General features: G+C 42.9%; 1 protein-coding gene across 1 annotated transcript; it reads left to right on the top strand.

Annotated features, from left to right (window-relative positions):
• Positions 1 to 224: 224 nt before the first annotated feature.
• LOC104445729 (FT-interacting protein 3) lies at positions 225 to 4,281 on the top strand. Its single transcript, XM_010059651.3, is given in 4 exon segments — positions 225 to 540; positions 1,443 to 1,834; positions 1,837 to 2,832; positions 2,835 to 4,281. Coding segments are annotated over 3 exon segments (2,328 nt in total). The 5' UTR covers positions 225 to 540; positions 1,443 to 1,554; the 3' UTR covers positions 3,887 to 4,281.
• Positions 4,282 to 10,075: the final 5,794 nt, after the last annotated feature.

Raw genomic sequence — 10,075 nt, 5'->3', positions numbered from 1 at the left:
CTCTCTCTCTCCATCTTTCTCTCTCCACTGTGTGCGGTTCCTTCGTTCAATAATTTTTTTGCTTTTTCGGCAACCAAAGGGCGCACCGATACGGGGGGCTCCCACGTGCCGAGGCCCGACCGTGGTCCTACGCACGCTCGAGGCGGGACCCACCTCCCCTGTACCCCAGCAGAGACAAGGGACCAGAAAAGGGAAGAAGGTAGAGAGAGAGAGAGAGAAGGAGAGAGGAAGGGGGAGACACAGAGAGAGAGAGAGAGAGAGAGACTCCTGTGTGTTATTCCTGCAGATCCCTCAGATCCCACCTCCACCCACACCAAAAGCAAAAGAACCCCTCTATCCCTCCAAAGCTCTTCACTTTCTCTCTCTAGCATTCCGTTTTTATCTCCCTAAAGGGAGAAGAAAAGAGAAAAAAAGAAAAAAGGAGAGAGAAGAAGAAGAAGAAGAAGAAGAAGTAGAAGACGGGAACCACTTCCATTGCAGCAGTTCCTGCGTTGCGTAACTCGGTCCGGGAGTCTGCGGCTCTCCGTCTGCGGCTTCTGGGTACTTCCGTTTTCCTCTGCCTCTGTTTGTTTGGACGAGATTCATCTTCTCGCTTTTCCTTTTCGTGGGCTTAAGCTGAACTGTTCTGGTCCTTTTCATTTTTATTTGTTTTCCGTTGCGTGATAGTGGCCGTACCTTTTTTAAGTTCGGCAAATTCTGGAATGTGCCTGCATATTCTTGAAGTGCTTAAAAAAATACTACACATGTGCAGAGAGACCTTAGCAAAGCTCTGGTTTTTCTGCTTGGTTTCCGAGAAAACGTTCGTGGGTTTTTTTCTTTTTCACTCTTCATTATTTTGTGACCCGGAAGTTTTATGGTATTTTCCAGCTTCGGAGAGAGAGAGAAAAACCCTTTTGACTGCACCCCCAGACAGTCATTCAAAGCACATTTAAAGTGCTTGATTTTTACTTTCTCGTGAAGGCCGTGACCGTGGGGTTTCATCGGTTTCGGGGTTCGTCTTTTCCCCCCCTCCTCCTTCCTTTTGGGTTATTTCCGGTCGTCCGACGTCGGTGAATGATGCGTTGCGTAAGCTGAAAATCGAAGGGTACTACATGTTCTGTTCAGCTACATTTGCTTATGTTCGAAAAGGGTCTGGTCTTTCAGATCTGAAGGTAAATGGAGCGATTTTTTTCGCATTCTTGGAATTTAGTGTCGATGACTTTCGAATTTCTGCATTTAATGGAGGCGTTTTAGCTGCTTGGTCTGGTGCCTTCTTTATCCTGGTCTATGTCTTTTTATTGATTTCTTAGAATATTGACCTCTCTCTCTCTCTCTCTCTCTCTCTCTCTCTGTGATACTGATGATATCCTGATTTTGCTCTTATTTTGAGTTCACCGACAATTTAGGTAACGTATTGTTTTGCTTACTGTTAACGGCTAAAAAATCTTCAGCCATATTTTCAGGTTTTTGGGAGCTTTTCGAATTCGAACTCAGTCATTGCTCACTGACTGCCATCTGGGTACCTTATTAGTTCACGCTGTCCGGCTGACTGTGTTTTCTCCCATTTGAGCCAAAATGATGCACAGGCCTCCTCATCTTGAGGACTTCGCTCTGAAGGAGACCAAGCCCCATCTCGGTGGAGGGAAGGTCTCCGGCGACAAACTCACGAGCACCTATGACCTCGTTGAGCAAATGCAGTACCTCTATGTCCGCGTTGTTAAGGCCAAGGAGTTGCCTGGGAAAGACGTCACCGGGAGTTTGGATCCTTATGTTGAAGTCAAGCTTGGGAACTACAAGGGCACGACCCGGCACTTTGAGAAGAAATCAAATCCTGAGTGGAATCAGGTTTTCGCTTTCTCAAGGATCGGCTTCAGGCCTCGATGCTGGAGATCATTGTCAAGGATAAGGATTTCGTGAAAGATGATTTCGTGGGTCGAGTTGTGTTTGACTTGAACGAGGTCCCGAAGCGGGTTCCGCCGGATAGTCCTCTAGCGCCGCAGTGGTACAGGCTGGAGGACAGAAAGGGGGATAAGGTGAGGGGAGAGGTAATGTTGGCTGTTTGGATGGGCACTCAAGCTGATGAAGCGTTCCCAGAAGCGTGGCATTCTGATGCAGCTACAGTTAGCGGGACCGATGCCCTTGCGAATATCCGTTCAAAGGTATATCTTTCTCCTAAGCTTTGGTATTTGAGGGTCAATGTTATCGAAGCTCAGGATCTCCAGCCTAGTGACAAGGGTCGATACCCGGAGGTTTATGTCAAGGCTAAGCTTGGAAATCAGGTTTTGAGAACTAGAGTTTCTCAGAGCAGGAGTATTAACCCATTGTGGAATGAGGATTTGATGTTTGTTGCGGCCGAACCATTCGAGGAACCTCTGATTTTGAGTGTGGAAGATCGAGTTGCTCCCAACAAGGATGAGGTGTTGGGACACTGTGGAATCCACCTGCAGTATGTGGACCGGAGATTGGATCACAAACCTGTGAACACAAGGTGGCATAATCTCGAGAGGTATATCATTGTAGAGGGAGACCAGAAAAAGAAAGACACTAAGTTCGCAAGCAGGATCCACCTGAGGATATGCTTGGAGGGTGGTTATCATGTTTTGGATGAGTCGACGCATTACAGTAGTGATCTTCGACCCACTGCGAAACAACTGTGGAAGTCGAGCATTGGGATATTGGAGCTAGGAATTCTGAGTGCTCAGGGGCTGTTGCCGATGAAGACCAAAGATGGACGGGGAACGACTGATGCTTATTGTGTGGCAAAATACGGGCAGAAGTGGGTCAGGACAAGGACCATCATAGACAGCTTTATGCCTAGGTGGAATGAGCAATACACTTGGGAAGTTTTTGATCCTGCACTGTCATCACAATTGGCGTATTTGATAACTGCCATTTGCATGGAGGGGATAAGAATGGGCCTTCAAAGGATTCGAAGATCGGCAAGGTGAGGATTCGTCTCTCTACCCTTGAGACTGATAGAGTCTATACCCATTCGTATCCGCTCCTTGTTCTGCACCCAAATGGAGTGAAGAAGATGGGCGAAATCCATCTAGCTGTGAGGTTCACTTGCTCTTCTTTGCTCAACATGATGCACATGTATTCACACCCACTGTTGCCCAAAATGCACTATATTCATCCATTAACTGTGAGTCAGCTAGATAGCTTGAGGCACCAGGCCACTCTGATTGTGTCAATGAGGCTGAGCCGGGCGGAGCCGCCACTGAGGAAGGAGGTTGTGGAATACATGCTTGATGTGGGTTCACACATGTGGAGCATGAGGCGAAGCAAGGCCAACTTTTTCAGAATCATGGGGGTCTTGAGCGGTCTAATTGCTGTGGGAAAATGGTTTGATCAGATATGCCATTGGAAAAACCCCATAACAACCGTGCTGATTCACATCCTGTTCATCATACTGGTTATATATCCTGAGCTCATCCTGCCCACGATTTTCCTCTATCTTTTCATGATTGGAGTGTGGTACTACAGATGGAGGCCGAGGCATCCACCTCACATGGACACCCGCCTCTCGCATGCAGATTCTGCACATCCTGATGAGCTTGATGAAGAATTTGACACTTTCCCCACTTCCCGACCAACTGACATTGTGAGGATGAGATATGATCGCCTGAGGAGCATTGCTGGGAGGATCCAGACAGTCGTTGGGGACTTGGCTACTCAGGGGGAGAGGCTTCAATCCTTGCTCAGCTGGCGCGACCCAAGGGCGACTGCTCTGTTTGTCATATTCTGTTTGGTCGCTGCCATTGTTCTGTATGTCACTCCTTTCCAAGTCGTGGCACTCCTCACAGGATTCTACGTGTTGAGGCACCCGAGGTTCCGGCACAAGCTTCCTTCCGTGCCACTCAACTTCTTCAGGAGGCTACCGGCAAGAACCGACTGTATGTTGTGAGGATGTCTCTGGGTGGCTGACCTTCTTGTGATGCGGCAGGAGGAGTTTCGACTTGCGGGTTAAAGCTTTCTTGCTTTCCTTCTTTGGCAGCTGAATGTGGTAATGTCATAAATGGGTGACCTTCTCCTGAAGGTGGTTAGATTTTGCGGATTTTTCTTTCTAAATTTATGTTATTTTCATGGAAAGAACCGACTGTCCCGTTGATAGATTTCATGTTCTCTCGTCTGTAATTTAGTAGGTTTTCCTGGTTGTTAAATCTCTTAGATCGTTTTGGTTCGAAATCTCTTCCATTTTGGTACAGGAGGCCCCACTGACCCAAGTCCCAAACGCATGTTATGTTAAAGATAAAGGTCGGGGTGGCCTGACATGAACTGATGAATCCCGTTGACCTGAAACCTCAAATTCTCCGAAACGTTTGTGACCCTCGCACTTTATTTCTCATTTAGTAATTCACTGATGCGTCTATGCATGTGGAGGGTAGTATACTATGTCATATGCCATCTATTTACCGAATGAATAGACGTAACGAGGAATGCTTAGGTTGCATTTCGAATTGCAATGTTTGAAGCTTCAGGTTTTTCCCATTCTCTAGTGGTGAGTGATAATGTCATTGGCGCGACTACAAGATTAGCCGGTTGTTAATCCGGGCTGGAAATGCTGACGTTTTCCTTTGTAGTAAGGAGGAAAGTGACAGATGCTGGAGTTCATCAATCTCAGGGTGATTCTTGGGGGGCATTTTTTTAGCATTTATGAATACTGGGTAGTGTGGTTTCCGTTGCGTGGGGTGGATGGTCATAAGGGGATCTCCGCGACAGTGATTTATATGGTCGCCGTCGGCTAGCAGTGACTTGATGAAGGGAATTTGTGTAGGGTCTTTGCTAATTTATCTTGTACTAAGGTCCCGAGGACAATGACGGCACCCGCCTTTAGCCAATATATGGAGTCCTTTTCTCGATCGACCTTGCCTTGTGTGGGATCTAATCTCTTAAATTATAAACTGCAAAATGCATAGAGAGGTGGCGCGAGTTGATATTTAAATTGGTGGGTCATATCCAACGTTTGTCACTTAGAGGTAGTGTAGTGGCTGTATGAATTAATCTTAGTATAGTTAAGAGAATTTTAATTTTGTTTAGAGAAAAAAAGGGTTGTGATGGAGTGGGACACGGAAGGTGTGGAATCGTTGTCGTTGTCGTACGTCCCATGTGAGCTCGATGGGGGCATGATTCCAAGTAAATTTCCAATTTTTCTTTTAGGAGGATGGGGTCTTCTTTGCTTGAAGGTGAAGGGTCGTTTCGCTTTCACATGTGTTATTTGGGTTGGTGCTATCTTTTGAAATCCGCGCCCTTATTGAGAAGAATAAAACGGCGAGATAAGCGGAGGGGGTTGGAATTGGATAATGGTACGCGACTTATCTTAATTGACATATTAGATTGTAGATCGGCATAACACTGTAGACTGCATCTTTGATGGTTTGAGATTCGTTCTCGTGTTTTCTCGTTTCCCTATCTCTGTCTCTCATCTTTCTTCCCTTTCTCCTGCTGTATCAGAAGCCAAAAGACCTTTCTGCCGGGTCCATAGGCACGGATAGGGCCGTGGCTGTTTGCCTAGAATCGGCAGGGTTAGCTAATTTGTAAGAAATAATGATGCAAATGATCATTGAATTTTGCTTCAATGTGCAATATGATTTTTAAACTTTTAATTTATTTAATGTGATTCATGAACTTTAACTTAATGCGTAATATGATTATTGAATTTTCAATTTGTTCAATGTGAATTTTGGACCTTGGATATATATATTTAATTTAGTTATTGAACTATATGAAAACGTCTAAAGTATTCTTAGAGATAACATTGAACATTTTTATAGAGTTCATGGACCAAATTGAATTGTACCAAAAGTTTAGAGATGTCATTTAATAAATTAAAAATTCAGGAATTACATTCATATTAAGCTAAAGTTTAAATATTGCATTGAATAAATTAAATGTTCATGGATCACATTGTACATTGATAATTTGTGTCATCTTCTCAATATGTAAAAATGGGTTTTTCTGTTATGAGTTCTGTGGGCTTAGGGAATGTAATCATGCATCTCAATCACACCGACGGGGTCCTCGTCGAACAACCCGCAATCCCCAGATCCAATGCGGGACGGGACAATAAGTTCTGGCAATTATCAGCAGTAGAACGTGAATTGGACAGGCGGAAATTGTACTCCAAACGTGCCGTGTTTTTGCACCCATTATTTCATAAACAACCATAGAACCTCTGGCATTGCATGTCTGGGACCACTGGGGCCGTGGATGAATGGGAAAGCGTCTCGCTCCGAAGGAGAGAGAGAGAGAGAGAGAGAGGGGAAATGGACAAAGGGCAACAGCCATCTGTGGCGGAACTTGTCCGGTAAATTTCAGCTGCTGCTGCTGTCGGTTCTCGACCGGCTGATGAAACTAACCCAAGTGGGGTTGAGTCCTGCGTGCGTGCGTTGGAGCGTTGCGGAGACACGACCTGAGCCTCAAATAATTCGCCTAGGATCCTATGTATCGATTTCTTGTGTGCATGTATGTGGCGTAATCGGATCAGTTAGATGGCGTGGGGGACCTCCCCGCTTTACAGCTCCTCTCGACTTTTTCTATTCCCTCTTCTTTTGTCGTTTCACTCTTTGGGACAAGAAAGACAGAGAGAGAGAGAGCGCGGTAGAAACTAGAAAGTATGTTCTCTTGTGTTTGTAGCAGAAAACGTCTTGGAGTTTGCCTCCTTGCCACCTGACCTGACCCGACCCGGCTTCGACATGGTCCCCGTTGTTATTTGATATACTCGGTGACTCGGTCCATCCAACTGAGTTTAATCGCTATAGCTAGATACGTCTTTTGCTCGGGGCAACGTTTCAATTTTTAACTTCATATTTGATAGTTTTTTCCAAACTCTATCACGTCGATTTTACCTCAACCTGAAAACACCTCTAACCTTTTGAAACCTGGAAGGAGTGGATGTTGAACAAAATCTAATACCGAAATCACCTCCGCCAAAACATCAAAAGCGTTCTCTTTTGGTGAGGCCCCCACCATTGACCCTTTTTAAGGATTGTGGCGTCGTCTTCTACACATTTTTTCCTATCCTCCTTTTCGTGCGTTTTTTCTATTAATTAATGTCGAGGAAATTAGCACTTTTTAGTTTTCCCATATACATTAAATCAGTCACGACCATATATACATATAATATAGGGTTTTTCTACCTTTTGGATCGGGATTTAGGTCAGCCTTTTGTACGTCAAATCCGCCCACTGTGTACTATCGCGTCCTTTGTGGGTTAACTTCCGCATATTGCACGAGGGAAAAGTTACATTCCTTGAAGAAAGGGCAAATTACTTATCGGCCCTCAATGTACTACTTTTTGCAATTTGCCCCCTCCTTAAATTTTGGAAATCAGTTGCGTGTCCCATGGGTTGGCTCCAATCAAATTTTACTTGGAGTTTCAACCGCGTAACAACATGTGAGCTACAAAGTGCAACCATATATAAAGTAGAAGAGTAATTCATAAACATGATACATGTGAGAACATGAGATTAAAGTTCCGTCGACAAATCGATTGAAATTGAGACTATGTGTACATAGATATTTGGAATACATCTTTCAATATTTCCTTTTTTTTTTTTTATATGAGAAAAAATATAGGGAAAATGACATGAATGCTTATTAAACTTTAGCCATATATGTAATATCATCCTATTTGAATATTCATATAATTTAGGAATTAAAATAAACATGTATAAAAAGTATAATGACGGCATTGAACAATATAAAGTTCATGGTTGACAATATATAGTGGATCAAACCTCTCATTCTCGGAGTAGAGCATAAACCTAAAAAGTTTATAGATCATTTATATAATAATTCAGAAAAATATATGACCAATTTGCCGTCCCTGACTAATCACACAATCACATGATCATTTGCCTCAAAAATTTGGTTGGAGTTCAATGCTAGGTGGCACATTGCCGTCAGTTTAAAAAAGTCAAGGGGCAAGTTGCAATAATTGAAATGTTGAGGGGTAAACTTGCAACAACCCCGAAAACACAGAGGGCGAAATGTAATTCTCCACTCGAAGAACATAGGATGTAACTAGAGGAAAATGTGGGCTTATTGTTGGGCTCTTAAGTCGAGATGCACGAGTCATAATGGGCCAAACCCATTACCATGCACAACCAAATGCTAATTAGACAAGCCCATAATTTTCATACATGAGTCAAATAATCACAAGATAGTCCTAAATATCTAAATTAGAAAAGATTAAAAAATTTCTACAAGAAGTTGGAATGTCAACATTATAATAGATACTTTCACTGATTATGAGCGTCATTCAGGGTATTGCGTTTGAAAAAGTTTAAAATAAAGTACATTGATATATTGTTAGTTGGATCGACGTCAATATTGTGGCAAGAGATTTTTTAACATATTTATTGATTTATAATGAGATGATGCACAAATTTTTCATCCTAAGTTAAATCAAATAATTTATAAGATGTTACACAAATAATAAGTTGATGAGACTCGAGAATCGAAAGCATCAAATTATAGTCATTTTCAACTTTAGCAAATTGTCATTTCCACCTCTTGGAAATTTGGGCACGACAACATTCGGGGACATTCTACCTTTGAAGAATTCTTGTTAAACGGTCAATACTGGATTAAACTAATAAGGCGAAGAAGAGGACATTTTGGAAACAAAAATGGCCTGAAAAGGAGAAGGAGCTACAGCATTGCCACGATGAATGAAAGTCTAAACTAATCAGAACCAAAACAAACTACTTTATTTCTGTTTGATGCTGCTTCCGACAGGAACGGCCCAATCTTCCTTGGCAACCGATGCCAAGTCAAAGGAGAAATCATGATCATGGAAGAATTTGATAGATCTATGATAACCGATCATTTCTTGCTAGAAAAGCATCTTGAGTAATCCGGTTCCACAGACAAAGCACGTGAAATTTTGTGCTAAGTGATTGACTTGTTTCTATGGTAGCATGAGTGGCTGGTGGGAGTAATCATTCGAATGAACTATCATCCAGAGTGGAGATCTATAGTTGTGATGAGAGGCTTGCGAAACAAAGGAGAGTTACTTCGTAACAAGATAAATTATTTAGATTTAGTAAATGGACGTTGAAATGTGGCTCGAGATGTATAACTAACTCGATTTGAAAGTCTTGAGCAAGATGAAAATTACTTTGGAGTGCGCGAGGACAAGTTTCAGACATCCTTAATTATGTGGCGAATGTCTGGATTGAATCACAAAAAAAATGAGTAGCTACTATAGGTCCCGAACTGACATTTTCAGACCGGAGGAGGATTGAACGTCAGGCCTTGGACTAGTTGGGCGTTTGACTCACCTAGACATGAGCAAAATTGGATTTCGGATGTCTGACTAAGACATGGTCAGACATCTGATATGGATGCCAAGAGAAGCTAGAATATCCAAATGTCCGTGTCTACTGTAAGCAGACGTCGGGGTGTGCGCCTAATTTGCACAGAACATCAAAGCAGTCAAGATGTGTGAATATGTGTGGTAAACTTCTATTAATTCTTTGATCAGAATTCATAAGACTTTTTGAGTTATGATCTAGGAAACACTTGAGCATCATGTATTTCAAATGATAGTAATCTCCTCTTATTAAGTCAGTAAAATATTTCGTTGATCTCTATTCACAATGTAATCATACCTTACTGAATTACATAAATCTTGTGCATCAATTTACTTTTGCATTTATTACTCACTTGGATTGTTTGATTTTGCCGTTTTGCATTGCAATGGAACTTCATGGAAAAAGATTTTGACACTTGCATCCAATTAATGCGTGCCAACCAATACATCCCACCACGCACAACTCGCGCGACCAAAGACGCACGTCTACATGCATTTGCCTACGATTCTCGCGGTCGGATCAGTCCATGGAGCTTTTAGCCCGATTAGCAGATTTAGCTTGCCCATCGTTTCGACCAACTCGTTCCTATCCGGCCCGTCGAGCCCGACAAGCACTTGGACAGGTTTGGGAAATAATTTATCTAGAAGGGAGCCCGCATTAGCTTGGCTAAGCCGGCCAAGCCCGACTCCATCTCACCCGAACTTTTTCTCCCTCTTTTCTTTTGTAGTTGCTTTTTTAATGAAACGAACGAGCTTGAAAAATACATTGTTAGCTTG

The sequence above is a fragment of the Eucalyptus grandis genome, chromosome 1 (assembly GCF_016545825.1).
Source record: "Eucalyptus grandis isolate ANBG69807.140 chromosome 1, ASM1654582v1, whole genome shotgun sequence".
NCBI classification, from domain to species: domain Eukaryota; kingdom Viridiplantae; phylum Streptophyta; class Magnoliopsida; order Myrtales; family Myrtaceae; genus Eucalyptus; species Eucalyptus grandis.
Note: the sequence above shows the minus strand (reverse complement) of the source record. Positions and strands in the feature narration are given on the sequence as shown.